The 15,697-nt window shown below is 41.6% G+C and overlaps 1 protein-coding gene across 1 annotated transcript in view; it reads left to right on the top strand.

Annotated features, from left to right (window-relative positions):
* Positions 1–14,515, top strand: part of KCNJ6 (potassium inwardly rectifying channel subfamily J member 6) — a 47,381-nt gene extending 32,866 nt beyond the window's left edge. Inside the window, exon 3 of the mRNA XM_054381484.1 lies at positions 14,190–14,515. Coding sequence (XP_054237459.1) covers positions 14,190–14,515 — 326 coding nt within the window. The remainder of the gene's footprint in view (positions 1–14,189) is intronic.
* Positions 14,516–15,697: the final 1,182 nt, after the last annotated feature.

Here is a 15,697-nt window from a genome sequence, read left to right as displayed (position 1 = left end):
TTTGCAGGCTTCTACACAAGTTGCTTTTTCTATTCAAAAACCCATTAATTCTTTTTCAGACTCTTCTGCTCTTTCTTACATACCTCTCCTCTGGGAACTGTGCAGTTTTGAGTGTGAGCATCCTCTTCCACTTGCTTCCTCAGATTGCTTTCCCCATACAAGTTAATTATTTTTTCCTTAGTAAAACAACCGATTTTTCTCACCTGCAGAGATAAAAATTGTTAAACTAAGGAGAATTTAAGGGTACCAACAAGTCCTAATGACTCTCTATAGCTTCAGAGCAAGGGGTGCATGCATGCATCAAAGAAACTCAGACTTTCTCTGTCCCATTACTAGCTGGAAATATTCATGGCTAAATCAGACACATTCTCATGGTTTAATTTTTCTGTGCTCCTCCCAGAAAGAGGTAGTTTTAATATTGACAACAAATGGACAAGGAATGACTTTTACTTGTTTTTTACTTCTTTCTTTCTTTTTTTTTTTCTCCTTTAAATGAATTCAGGCATTGAGGAAAGTGCTAGTTTGAAAAGACTAGAGCTTGAAGTATGTTATTCCTATTTTTTTTCCCAGAACAGAAATATCAACAGAGTAGTACTGAAGCTTTCCTAAAACCCCAACTCTACTGCTGTTCTTCTGCTTTATTGGACTCACTGTAAAATTCTAGACAGGATTTAAAGATCAGGATCATCTTCCTCCTCACCAGGTCAAATAAAAATGAAATCAATTAAAACCAAGTGAAGTATTAGTTTTTTCTAAAATGGTCATTGATCTACTAGCAGGTATATTAATAGCATCTAGTGTCAGACAGGATGCCAAGCAGCTAAAATATGGATACAACTTTGGACATAACTTGACTATTAAATAGTGCTTCAGAACTGAAAGATTTTACATCACATTCCCTGGTGCAGTCTGGTTTTGCTCAATCCTGCATTTCAAAAATAATTTGCTGAAGTTGACAGGTAGCCAATATTATTAACCTGAAAGCATCAACTTAATAAGTTTCATCCTATGAGCTGACAAAAAAAAAATAAAAATAAATCAAAACCCACTTGCTATTCAGTGGGAGGATTTTAACAGCACAGATGATTTTCTTTGCATAACTGCTAGAAGGCCTGCAAAAGTTCATCAAAAATCAGAGCTCCACGAAGTCAGGGATTGGCTGATGATTTTGTTAGGATAAGGATAACAATAGCTGAATCAATAAACCTAATTTAAATGGTAATTAAAGATTATTGTTATGGCAGATGACTTTTTTAAGCTTATTGTGTTGAATTGTTTTCCTTAAAAAGATTTTTATAAAGGAGTTGACTCATCACTCTAAATGATAGCTTGGACAAATGTTTGGTTGGTTGAACTCTCTCCTATTAAGAAAATTAAAAGGTCTAAGATCTACTATTCACACCCACCATTTGAAACAAATCTCCTCCTCCTCCCAAAGCAGGTGTGTTAGCACAGGTCCACATACAGTGTAGGTGTTCATCAGACAAGATTGCAACACTGACCCCCTTCAACTCTTACTCTGAATACTCATAAAACCAGGGACATGCTTCAAAGTATCCGAGCAAAATCTCTTCACCTGCCAAGGGCTGTACTGCAAACAGGTCACAGGAACATGCTTAGGCCACCAGAGAGAAGACAGGAGGAGCTGCCAGCTGAGTTAACCACCATCACCTTCAGAGAGCTGAGCTTCATCCAAAATGCCCAGGGAAAGGACTGGACTGGTTGCTTGTTTGCTTGGTTAAAGAAACAGAAGGCAGCTGTGCTGTTATTAGCCAGTGCTACAGAGCTGGGCTGATCCAGCTGCCACACATTCCCCTGCTCAGCTGGTTTTTGTAGGCTGATGTGTGGTAGTAGCTGGCCTTCTCAAGTGGTGGCTGTAATGGTTTCAGCAATTCCATCAGGATTTAGGGCTTTCTTCTGAAAATCATGGAGCACCTTCACACCAGTCATAGACTCATAGAATCAACCGGGTTGGAAGAGACCTCCAAGATCATCCAGTCCAAATGATAACCCAGCCCTAAGCAATCAACCAGACCATGGCACTAAGTGCCTCATCCAGTCTCCTCTTGAACGTCTCCAGTGATGGCGACTCCACCACCTCCCTGGGCAGCACATTCCAATGGGCAATCACCCTCTCTGTGAAGAACTTCCTCCTAATATCCAGCCTATACTTCCCCCAGCACAACTTGAGACTGTGTCCTCTTGTTCTGCTGCTGGCTGCCTGGGAGAAGAGACCAACCCCCACCTGCCTACAACCTCCCTTCAGGTAGTTGTAGACAGCAATGAGGTCACCCCTGAGCCTCCTCTTCTCCAGGCTAAACAACCCCAGCTCCCTCAGCCTCTCCTCATAGGGTTTGTGTTCCAGACCCCCTCACCAGCTTCATTGCCCTTCTCTGGACACGTTCTAGTACCTCAACATCTCTCTTAAATTGAGGAGCCCAGAACTGGACACAGTTCTCTTGGTACTCTTGGTACTCTTGCAGGTGAAATATAAATAGAACCCCAAAGCTCTGAAACTATGATATCTTTAGAAAAACTGGTTTCTTCAAGTTGTCTCTTTTAAAAACAAGTGCACCTACCTACACTTAGCTTTTTTTTCAGCCCACCTAAAAGGATGCACTGTTATGAAACTGCCCAGGCAACCCCACTGTTGCTTAACAAAAATCCAACTGATTTTGGATAGAACATAATTTCTCTTTATTTGTCTTGCATTTCCAAACATCACTTCTCACTAGCATCTGCCTGGCAGAAACAAGTGTTTTATTCTGAACACTTTCATCTTCTCCTCTGATTTCACAGCAGCTAAACCAGGCTTCAGCAACGCCATTAGCCACAAACTTAGAAATAACCACGAAAATTCTTGGTGGGTGATTCAGAAGATTTTGTTGTCAAACAGCTAGTGATCTTCCTTATTTCCTGAATTTTACAGTGTGCCATGCTGCGTATTCACACTGTTTTGTCTTTAATCCTGGGTTCATAAACATTCCCACAGTAAAATGTGACATTTTTATAAAAAGCTTCAAGCCAGTAAAGTTCAGAAGAGAGGAAAGCTTGGATTCTCTGATCTCTTTGTAAGTGGCATTTCAGGAAGAGAAACAGAAGCCATCCAAACATGCAGACTCAAATTACATGTTTAAGAAGTCTGCACAGCAAGAGGTGAAATAGATCACACATCTGTTTTAATTAAATGTTTTTCTCACAGTCATGGCAGTAGAAGTGTGCAGTAGGTACAAGCAGTTACAGAAAATGCTTCTTTCACAGCAAAGAGCATCCCAACTAAAGGGATTCTTCTCCCAGCTATCCCTGGGCATTAATGTTAATGTGGGATTTCAGGAGGGTGCAAACATGCCTTGTTCTAGTTTCTAGCACTGTGTGTGTTCCTCAAGAGGGTGGCACATGCTGGACATAATGTGGCATCGAGCAAATATAGCAGTCAGTGATATTTTTCCACAAAAGATTGGCTCCCTGTGTATGTGTCTTAACGAATGCCATCTTGGAAGAGCTCTCATGTAAACATTGCTACCCCTTTCCAAGGCCAAATGCATTTAGGGTCTGTATTCTCAGCAGCTGAGCACACAACCTGCAGAGCATCCAGCTCTACTAATGCCTTCCATGGACATTGCCATGGGAAGTTTGATGCAGATAGGCAAATGCATCTGAACAATTGCATCCTGTAATGTTAGCCTGAACAATTTGGAAGAGTAGTTCCCATCCAAACTGCTCATCACTGGAGTTTTCAAAAAGGCATCAGGTTGTACCAAACACTGCCTTTTTTTTTCCCCTTCTGTCATTTCCTACCTGCAATTATGTCTGCTTCATTCCCATCTTCTGCCTTCTCAGCAAGCAGTGGAGAGAGAGAGGAACCTGCCCCTGAGGTGCTAATCTCATTTAGCCTTTGGGTAGAAGAGGAGATTCTGCTACTCTTCCAGTAAGAGAATATTGCAGCAGCTCAGGCAGTTCCTTCTTCACCCTTTTTTATCCAAAACTATATTTTCCTTTGGACCTCCACAGCTTCATAAAAGAGTGAGGGAAAGGGCAGGGGACTCAGAAGACTCAAGGAAAATGGGCTCACTTTAACTTCTCTCAGCCTGAGATCATGCTGCAGGAAGCCAGATATGGCATAGCATTGCTGCACCCTGGTGTACAGCTGGATGTCCACCACCTCTCCTCTTCTGGTGTTTTTATGAGATGTTTTTCCCCCAGAGCAATGAATCTAGTGACTAGAGAGAGATGACAAAACAAACTGAGCCCACAGTGTTTTCAAATGCCAAGGTAACCAAACTGGAATATGTGTATAAATTATGTATTTTATGAAGTTCTCTGGAATAAGAATTAAAGATGTTGCTTATGATTGTGGACAAGAAATAGGAAGCGAACATAAACTCATGCAGAGGCTGTAAGTCTTGCTGGCTGGTTATCCTCTCTGTTATGAAGTAACCTATAGCTGGAGAGGTCCAAAATCACAAACAAGATTATTACCTTTAAGATGTTGCCAGGGGTCTTCTCCATATGCCCTGCCACCTAGGAAGCCCTCTGCACCATGTCATACCTCCACCCTGGTGGTTTAAGTTGCACTGTGTAGCAAAAACTCTTGCCAAGACCTTTCTCCAACAAGACAGTGGCAGGCAGCTCAGCTGGAGTTTGCCTTTGCCACCCGCTCCCAGCTGTTTCTCAGGGAATCGTGGAGCAGGCTGCCCACACACCATCCCAAAGAGCATCCCATCTGTGGGCCAGAAGCCATTGGACTAATATCAGTGTATTTTTAATAGGTCATGACAGGTTTACTCAGCTCTTTGCATTTTGAAAGCAGAGCCACTGAAGACACAACCATGTACTACAGCTTTATAAAACAGAATTGCCCTGCATCCTCCTCTGCAAGTATCTGCTAGGAGAAATAAAGCACTTGTGTGGAACTGATTGAATGTCTGAGAAAAGACCAAATCTATAAATGTATCCCAACAGCCAAACACAGAGCAGGGTACAAAATCGTGGTACTGCATGTTCCAGCTCCACCAAATTGAGTCTCCTGTTTCCAAGGACTGGGAGTGCCAATTCTGGAACAAGTTTCTCTCTCTGGTCAGACGCTGCGTTATTTGATATATTAAATTTCCACAGATTTAGTTGACAGAAAAAATGTAATCATCATCCATTTTAAAAAGCACAGCTGGAAAAAATGATTAAAATTCATACACATCAGGCAGCTTGATTTGCTGGGCACAGCCTGAATGTAAGGCTAAATGAAGGTTAAATATTGGCTGAATAGCAATTGTACCATCACTTTGAGAGAAGCTGTTCATTGAGAACATATATAGTACTGTTAGCTAAAAGTGGAAGCACATTTGAGACTGAATCAGACAATCTTCTCTACCTTATACAGAAACTAAGCTACTTGCCATTAGAAAGCAAGAAATTTGACAGAAAATACTCAGTGAAGTGTATTTGATTCCTGGTAGGAAAAATATTAACCAAGTAGATCAAATATTTCTAAGTCAACATTTCTCCACTGGAAAATATCATTTCACTGGCACTGAAATCTCCTAATGGAGAAAAAAAAATGTTCATTTTTAAAAATATTTTTAATATTTTCCTAATTTAGATGCTGCATTATATAATACTTCACATTTGAAGACGTCAGAATGAAAATAGAATGCTTTGGCTTATCCAAGTTATACTGTGTTTAGAATTTAACTTCATATAAATTGATTTTTTTTTATACTTGTTATTTGTTTTCATCCTATTTAGAAAGAAATAGATTTTGAAGTGTCAGAAAGTCTCACTGATGTGTAATTATGGTTACTCATCAGCACAATTTCCTATGCCTATTCACTTCTTGTGCAAGCATCACAGGATCACAAAATGTTAGGGGTTGGAAGGGACCTTTGAAGATCATTGAGTCCAACCCCCCTGCCAGACAATCTAGCACAGGTCACACAGGAATGCATCCAGATGGGTCTTGAAAGTCTCCAGAGAAGCAAATTCCACAACCTCTCTGGGGAGCCTGTTCCAGTGCTCTGTGACCCTCACAGTGAAGAAGTTTCTCCTCATGTTGAGGTGGAACCTCCTGTGCTGTAGTTTATATCCATTACCCCTTGTCCTATCACAGGGTGCAACTGAGCAGAGCCTGTCCCCTCCCTCTTGACACCCAGCCCTCAGATATTTATAAACATTTATTAAACCCCCTCTCAGTCATCTCTTCTCCAGACTCAAAAGCCCCAGGGCTCTCAGCCTCTCCTCATAGGGCACATGCTCCAGTCCCTCAATCATCCTCACAGCCCTCTGTTGGACTCTCTCAAGTCGATCCCTGTCCTTCTTGAACTGGGGAGCCCAAAACTGGACTTAATATTCCAGGTGTGGTCTTACCAGAGAAAAGTAGAGGGGGAGAAGTCCCTCGATCTGCTGGACACACTCCTCTTAATGCACCTCAGGATCCCATTGACCCTCTTGGCCCTGGTCCCATCATCAGCTGCAAGACAAAGACAGCAGCTACCACAAAGACCTCTGATCAGAACTCACGGATGGCATTAGATCAAAGCCACAAAATTTCAAATATAGTGATCAGCTTCTTGGTCTGATTAAGAAATACGAAAATAGAAAACCCAAATTACTCAAATCATTTACAGGCGAAAAAAAAAAAAAAAAAAGAAAAAAAAATACCAGTTTTCACATCGAAAAAGGAAATAAACAAACAAACAAAAGCCAGTGAATTCCTTATATTCTTACAGGAGAAACATCTGTCCCCCCAGCTCCCTTCCTTTCACACACACTCCATGCTCTAGTTGCTGCACCACAGCCAGGAGCAGCCATGCTGCAATGAAGCTGGGGCAGGGAGAAGACACACACATCATTCAGAACCTACTACAACAGGATGTTGAGCACAGATTCTCAGGCATGCTGAAACACAGATATTGAATAGCACTCTGACATTCTTCCAGTTTTAAGTCCTTTCAAGAGCTTTAGTCATTGCTTAGGATGACATAAACATCCAATTTCTAGGTGTGTTCTGAATCAAGATATCAGAACTCCTGGGAATTTCCCATTACTAGCTCTGAATGAGAGGTTACATATCTATAGATAGATATACTTTATGTACTCAAAACTGAAAAAAAACCATCAATTTCTTGTCAGATGTACATAAATACAAAAAGGAGGGGGGAAATGTCTTACCACAGCATGGTATTTGCAAGATATTTCAGCAGTGACAGCTGAAGCTTCAGCTTTACAAAAAGTGGTGAATTCAGAACACAACTTTTCTTTTTCTTTTTTCTTTTCTTTTCTTGTGGTTTTTTTTTTTTTTAAGCTTGGTTAAAGAGAACAAATTAAATAGTAGAAAATGTTTCTGACAATAACTTGGTAGCACTGTGGAAATTTTATTCTAAATCTCTGTTCTTTTTTTGAGGCAATCATTTTCACACCAGGAAGAATTGTTTAGTGCAGATTTGACAGTGAAAGTCTAGAGGAGGAAGAGAACGTATTACAAACACATCTACTGCCTTTATATCTCAGCATGTCCCTTGTGGCACACCAGTAACATAGACCCACCAAGGCTAGGTTATTTGCCAAAGCCCACACAATGTCTGCAGGAGAACCAAGGTATCAATCAGTTCTCCACTCCTAGCCTTTTGCTTGTTTTTAATAGCACACATTACTTTCTCATTCTCCTTAACATCTAAAATTAGCAGACTGACAAATCTTGCACCAAATGTATTTGAGACCAAAAGGTCATCTGGGCAGAGGCCATCTCTCTGCCTTGTAGCACACTTGGCAATACTTAATGAACACAGGAGCAGTGCACAGATACAAACTTAAAAGTCACCATAGCTTTTTTTTTTTCTTTTTGAGCAAAATAATAGGAGCACTGCACATACACATGGAAGTTTCTGCTCCCACCTGGAGGCTCCAAAGCTAATTCTGTACTCCTGTACAACTGAAAGTCCACTCCAGAAATGGGGACACCACTGTTTCCTGTGCACAGCTGAGACCTCTGCTGTTGAGATCCTACTTCAGGATGAACTCTGAAGTAAATGTCCCCTGCAACAAGTGAAAACAGGTCTTTCTTAGGGGATATCCAGTATCTGAAGGGGACCTACAAGAAAGCTGATGAGGGACTTTTTAGGCTATCAGGTAGTGATAGGACTAGGGGGAATGGAATAAAGCTGGAAGTGGGGAGATTCAGGCTGGATGTGAGGAAGAAGTTCTTCCCCATGAGAGTGGTGAGAGCCTGGAATGGGTTGTCCAGGGAGGTGGTTGAGGCCCCATCCCTGGAGGTGTTTAAGGCCAGGCTGGATGAGGCTGTGGCCAGCCTGATCTAGTGTGAGGTGTCCCTGCCCATGGCAGGGGGGCTGGAACTGGATGATCTTTGTGGTCCCTTCCAACCCTGACTGATTCTATGATTCTATGATTCTATGATCTTCCTTATGAGGAGAGACTGAGGGAGCTGGGGCTCTTTAGCTCAGAAAAGAGGAAAATAAGGGGTGACTTCACTCATGTTTATAAATATGTGAAGGGCAAGTGTCAGGAGGAAAGAGTCAGGCTCTTCTCAGAGATGCCCAGTGATAGGACAAGGATCAATGGTGCAAGCTGAAGCACAGGAGGTTCCACATTAACATAAGGAAAAATTTTTTCCCTGTGAGAGTGACAAAACACTGGAAGAGGCTACCCAGAGAGGTTGTAGAGTCTCTTCTGGAGACATTCAAAACTTACCTGGACACATTCCTGTGTGACCTACTCTAGGTGATCCTGCTCTGGCAGAGGGTTGGAGTGGATGATCTTTTGAGGTCCCTTCCAACCCCTAGTATTCTGTGATTCTGTGATATCCCATTCTACCTTGTGCAGCAGAAGGTCTGCCTTGTTCTGCTAAGTGCCAGCAGGAAATCACTGAACCTCAAACCTGGCTTGATCTTGTGGTTGTCAGCCAGAAAGATGCAGTCAGTGATGGGAAATAATTGTTGTCCCCTTAATTTCATTTAGAGTACTTTTCTTTATCACAGGAGTGGAATTTGAAAACTAAAAGTCCTGTTGTAATAAAGACTACTTCAATTAAAATAAAAGATGAATGAGGCTGTTTCTGTGTAATTTACAGTAGCCTGACCTGGAGCTGAAAATCACTGTAGTTTGGCCCAAATGTACTTGATTACGTGATTCTGACTTTTTAATAGCTTTTCTTTTTTTATTTTTTTTAATGGCTTCCATCAGAAAGTGAAATAATATATGGTAAGGGTGCATGGCACAACATATTATTGTGCAAGCTACCATGAAGTCTTAAATTAAGTGCTCTGTGAGGAAATGCATCAAGTCACTCTGGGTCAGCACAACAAGCCCTTGGAGCACTGTGTAAGACAGTGCAAAGAATAAGCACAAATAGCAAGAGACAGCATGAAAAAACTATAACCTCAAAACTGCATAGGGCAACTTTTCAAGAGTAATGAATCTGAAGGTGGCATCAACTTTTTTACTAATTATAATCAGGCAAAGGTGGGGATGTAACTTTATCTGCATATTGGCAGCAGCTCAGGGGAATTATTCTAGGGGAATTATTCTGTCATTTTCTTAGACTGCAGGGTGCAAACATTAAGCTTGATAAAAAATTTCATTCTAGCTGCAAGGAAAACTGCTGATGGGAAACACTGAATTAGTGTCCACAGTTAAGTCAGATAGGGCTCCCAGACACTGCAGCCTGTACTCTGGAGAGGAACAGTCCACATTATTAGGAACCAGAGCATGGTCCCATGTTGAAGCAAACAGAATATAATGTGACAGATGTGCCCTCTACAATAAACCCACCCTCAGACAGGTACCTTGCAGCAGGAGTCCAGCTGTGTGCCAAATTCAATGCAATCAGAAAGCAGCTTAGCAGGCTGGCTCCTGCTCACAAGCCACTCTTAACTCTGCAGCATATCTCAGGTCTCTGCAGTTCAGGTCCTCACCTACTAAACGAGAATAATAAGGACATAGAGGATAAATTAAAGTTTTAATTACACTGGCTATATGGCAACCAGACTATCCAAAGTAGTAACTAATTGCTGATTTCAGACCCACAGAGCTAATCTGTTAGCAGAACCATTTGAAAGCAAAACAATAAAAACGTTGCTGTGTTAGCTTGGCTGCCTAAAAAAAAAAAACTCCTTTACTCCCCATAATTTATTTTGTCTCCTCTGATATAACAAGGATCAAAACTCAGCTTACAAATCACCTTACATAGTTCTGATCAATGAACGGGGCTGAGTGAGTGATAGGAGCACTCTCAGCCATGGTGTGTCTCTTCCATGGAGAAGTGGCAAATCTTATGATGCTGGTTACAGCCCACAAAGCTCTAACTGAACATTAAACATAATAATAAAAATACCCACAATGAGATAAGATGGCAATCGATTTTTACTTCTTAGGTAACTTGCCCAGCAAGCAGGTATTTGTACAACGCTCTGTCATGATTCCCTAGCCTGTGGAAACATAAAAAGAAACAGACCAAAATGCTGTCTGTTGGATGTAACAGAAAGCTGCAACATATACAAAGGCTCATTACCACTCCTTAAAAGCACTTTTGAGTTTAAAGGAGCGAGGCAGCAGTTAAGGGCAACCATCAGAGGTCTCACCAGCTTGCAGCAGAGGTCTCACCAGCTCGCAGCACATTTAAAATACGGCGTGCGGTGAGGTGAACAGCTGCAAGCACAAGCCCATTGCTCTGCAACCTAATCCTGCCGCTGCCACCACCCCGTGGCAGCAGGGACAGATGGTGCAGGAAGCTGTGGAGCTGCCGTGCCAGGACAGGCAGGGGCAAGCAGCTGCCCTGCCTAGCAGGAATGCTCCTCTGTCACCACCCGCTGCCCCGGCTTCACTGCTCGCCTGTCGCAGCAGGGCCTGAGAGTCCAGCCTCAAGGTTTTTCCTGGGCTCCAGTGTTCCTTCTCAAATAGAGTGTTCCTTCCAGTTATCCTTTTAATTAATTTAGAATGAATTATTTGGGTCTTCTAATTTCATGGTTTATTTTGAAAAAGCCCAATTAATGCTGAGCTAAGTAGCTCCAAAGGCTCCCCAGCTCTCATCTACCCTGAAGGGATCCAATTAAAACGAGACACTAGTCAAAATGTCGAACCACAATCGGTTTTAAAGACATTGTGCAACAGAGCTATGGTTACATATAAAACACACAATTAATGAGTAAACCAGGCAATACTCAGAAGCCTAAAGCCTACAATGCCCTCACTCAAGATGCAGCCTCCACTGTCAACCAAGACTATGTTCAGATCTTACAGCAAGTCATAAAAGGCACATTTCCTTTAACGGGACAATTAAAACCGTGGAGTATCATGAAACATGTAAATCAGACCATATGAAAAAGCCTCAAAATCAGAAAAGACAGTCCAAAAGCTCTGTTGGCCATGGAGCTGAAGGACCTCTAAGCCAGCACAGGCAGAGGCTGATAAAGCCACACCACACAGAACTGCAGAAACCTTTCTGTCCTTCCAGCACCATGCAGGCACACTGACACTTATTTCAAGGTTCTTCACAAATGTGGCACAATTTAATCTGCAATCCTTGTGATCCACTTAGAAATTTTTCTTCTGTATTGGATTTCTCAGACCTTTAAAGATCATAGTAAGGTCTCTCATGCTCATGTCCCTCACAAGATAGTCTTTTTTCTTTATTTCGACTTACTTGCTTCAAAAATCCTAAATCTTTCATTCTAGTTCTGACAATATTTTGTGGAAAAGGAATTGGTGTTAAACCATTGCTGAATGGGAGACTAAATGAAAAACTGAGACAAGTCAGAATTTCAGATGAGGCTCTGTTTTTAATGAGCTGTTACTCTAACATAATCAGTCAATCTTTTTGACTTCCACAGAAAAGTGCTCCCCTCTTTCCTACCAATCAAACAGACTTTTCCTGACCAAAGCAACAGGATCACTGAGTGCTTGGTCTGAGCACAGCAAGGTAATACTGTTTCAAAGGGAATTCATTTTGGTGTTGTTTTTTTTTTTTTTCCCACTTAATCTCATTGTCCTTGTAATGAAAACTCCAAATTTCCCAAAGTTCCAGAAGTAGAAAAAAGGCTTAGAAATACGTGAGTCTTAGGAATGGCTCCTTTAGAGACACCATCCACTGTGGAGCAGCAAAGAAACTGGTCAGAGAGCAGCCCAGAGGGGTGTCTGAGACAGCAGAGAAGATATAGTGACAACATGGGTTGCTGCTATCCCTCTTTGTCCCCAGCCTGCTGATGCCTCCATCCTGGGACAGGAGATCCTATTCAATACTGCATCCACACTTCTGGGTCTGCCCAGAAGAGCAGTGCAGGAAAAAAAAAAAAAAAAGCAAATATTCCCTTGGGGAAGCTGCTGTACAGCTAATGAGTTTCTCATGTGTACAGTGTTCTGTGAGTTGCCAAGTTCCTCTCACTCCGTAATTTTTTGGGAAAGAAGATCTCCCTTAGACTAAAAATGACACAGGAAATTTCACAATAGATTATTTTGTTGCATGGTATCATGTTCTTCTGCCCTTCAAACATGTGAAATGAATAAAAGAATGGTAAGATCTTTATATATCTGTTTGTGCACTACTTGAGACTTGAAATGCAAACATATTCTGTTCTGTAAAATCAAGAAAAACAAAGGCTTGAGTATTTCTGTCAAGCATGAGGAAACAGAAAGGCAGAAGCATGGTCCTGTTTCAGCCTGGCTGTAGCAGGTAGGTACAGTTCAGCAGGTTTCACACTGAAACTTTCCCAGACAGTCACCACTCTGCAGGGTTTGAGACACGGCAGTGAGTGGACAGAAATGCTGGAGAAGGGCTGAAGTACTACAGTGTGGTAACAGCTGGTAAATGTCTGTCTAAACTAATAAGTGAAAAAGACATAGTACCAAGAAACTGCAGTTTTCACCTCTCACAAGAGCACTGTCTGAGCTTGGAGAGGAGGTTCAAGACAATGAGGCCAAAACGATCTGGGGCAGTTTGCACAGTCCTGAAAAATATCAGAGACCAATTCTTGCTCTTTCTGAGACTCTCCAAGTGAGTTTATATGATGCCAGCAGTGAGAAGGAGCAATACACATTTCTACAGACCACCATTTGTGCCCCCAGATTAAACATTCTTTTTTTTTTTAATTGCTTGTGATGACCTCCTAAATAACTGACATGTGGCAAGCTTGTCCAGCAGTCACGTAAACTCTGTTTATTAAGTATTCAACATGTGCTGTTCAGCTGAAAATTGCTTAGTAACACATAGCTAATAATGTGTAAATAATTAAATGAAAATGTACTCCCATTTTGTTGGCAGTATGTTTCTGCCTCTTAAATTCACTTATTCTGACCTTTTTCCTGGTAAGTCGTGGTTGCCCTTCCACTCTTGAGCATTAATGTTTTATTGCAGTTCTTACCTGAGCTGTCTGTCTGGGATAGGGCAGCTTCTCCTCTTAACAGACCTCTGCCATGGGCAGGTGTTTCTTCACCAAGAAAACACTGGCCTACACTTTGAACTTGGAACAGGCACCTCTCTTTACACTTCTTAACAAAATACAGTATCTTACAGATTTTTTTTCCCTATAGCAGCTCCCACAGTGAGGTTCAGTAGAGCTATGAAGCTAGTAACAAAGAAGTTAGTCCCGGTTATCCGAATTCACACACATCACTCTGTCCTTCAGGAGTTTTGTTGATGTTTGTGCATAGGCAAACAGCCCAAACCCCACAGTAGCACAACTCAAAGGCATCTCCAACTTCTAGGAGTTAACCCACGGTTCACAAGGCTTACGATTTGGCTCCAGCAGACAAAAGCTTTTGTGTAAGTTCCTCAGCTAGCCTGGGCAAACATGGAACGTGGCAGCGTGGATTCATTACATGCTGGGGAGCCAAAGGATGACATGGTGCAAGTCATGTACACTCTTGATAAGCCATCTGAGATCCACCAGTGGGTAAGTTGCTCTTTGAGACAAAATATAGGAAGAAGAAATGCATTTAATAGAGAAATTACAATCTTTGCTCACAGACTCATCGCTTGTTATTATGTACATGGACAGAAGGTGTCAAATAGGTTACATGCGGTAAAATTGCTTTCTAAGCTCAGCCCTATATGATGTCAAACCTTAGATCTTCTCTGGCATGTGCCTTTTTGCATACACTTCCCCGCCCATATGAAAAAGAAAATAACTAAGGATTTGGGAAAGCAGTGGGTCCTCATTACAGAACTTCTTCCTTCTCTGTTACAGGAATGACGTGCCAAGCTCGAAGTTCATACATAACGAGTGAGATCCTGTGGGGTTATCGTTTCACCCCTGTCCTCACTCTGGAGGATGGGTTTTATGAAGTTGACTACAACAGTTTTCATGAAACCTATGAGACCAACACACCAGTTTACAGTGCCAAAGAACTAGCAGAGATGGCCAGTCGAGCAGAACTGCCCCTGACGTGGTCTGTTTCCAGCAAGCTGGACCAGCATGCTGAGCTGGAAACTGAAGAGGAAGAAAAGAATCAAGAAGACCAAAATGAAAGAAATGGTGATGTGGCCAACTTGGAGAATGAGTCCAAAGTGTAGAACTACTGGAGACATAAATGCCACATCATCTCCTTTACCATCTCCCTCTTTGCTCCCCCTTTCTTTCTCCAACAGGCTTTGGTTTTGGGGTTTTTTTCTTCCTTGCTATTCTTAATTCTGGGAAAATAAATACTTATGATGCAAAATATCTACCTGCCCGACTTAAACTCAAGAAATTCACAGACTAAGCAAAGGCATTGGTTAAAGCTGCAATACCCATTATCAATGGTGGAATCTTGATTCCCCACCCTGGTAATGAGTGCTGGCTTCCTTGGCACCTCTCTTGAGTTCAGACCTCCACGTTTATTCACATCAACAACAACAGCAACAACAAAAGTAATGCGAATACCTACAAGGGATTTAAAAGAAAAGACTGATTAATGCTCAAAGAAATGGGCCTTGGCTCCAGTTTTTTATCTGTTTCAGAACAGTTTCACTGAGTGAGAAGCCTCTATGAAATGGGCCTTGCAGCTTTAAGACAAAGGTGAGCAGAGGGATCTGCAACCCAATACGATACTGTACATATGCCTTATGTAATTACTTTTGCTTCACATTTAGTAATAAACACTGCATGTACAAAAGTACTGTAGTAAAGAACTTCTAAATAATGTACATATATGTGTAATTAAGGTAGGCTTAGGAACAGAGTTCTAGAAATACTGGGATGCAAAAACTAACTACCCATCTCTCTTCTAATATTTGGATTGCAATATTGATTTTTTTTCCCCCCTATATCTATGGCTCTTCTAGTGCATGACCTTTTTTTCAGTGTACCAGACTGGCAGCTATTTGGAGTACCTCACTGCTTGCAAAACAGATCATTTTACTGACTCTAAAAAGCCATAAGTCTGGAAGAAGGCAGGGTAAAGAAATTGTAACATAATTACTGATATACTGTGAAAATGTTTACGAATAAGGCAAATTGTTCCTGGTTATTTTTTCGGCAGTTCGACCTAAAATTCAGGCTGTGGCAAGCTCATGGCAAACCAGAATTTCCTGTATACTCTTAATATAGCAAGCATGTTTCATGTGAAGGTATTTACCCTTTATGTGCAATACCTAGGGAAACTTCTCTCTTTCCCCAACCCAGACCATGGTATTTCAGCAGAGTAGTTTGCTACAGAAACAGCAAAAGCCATTGAAAACTAAACGTTGCACCTTAAGGAGTAGATTTTAGCTACT

Source organism: Indicator indicator, chromosome 1, assembly GCF_027791375.1.
Source record: "Indicator indicator isolate 239-I01 chromosome 1, UM_Iind_1.1, whole genome shotgun sequence".
NCBI lineage: Eukaryota > Metazoa > Chordata > Aves > Piciformes > Indicatoridae > Indicator > Indicator indicator.
This window is presented reverse-complemented; position numbering and strand designations above follow the sequence as displayed.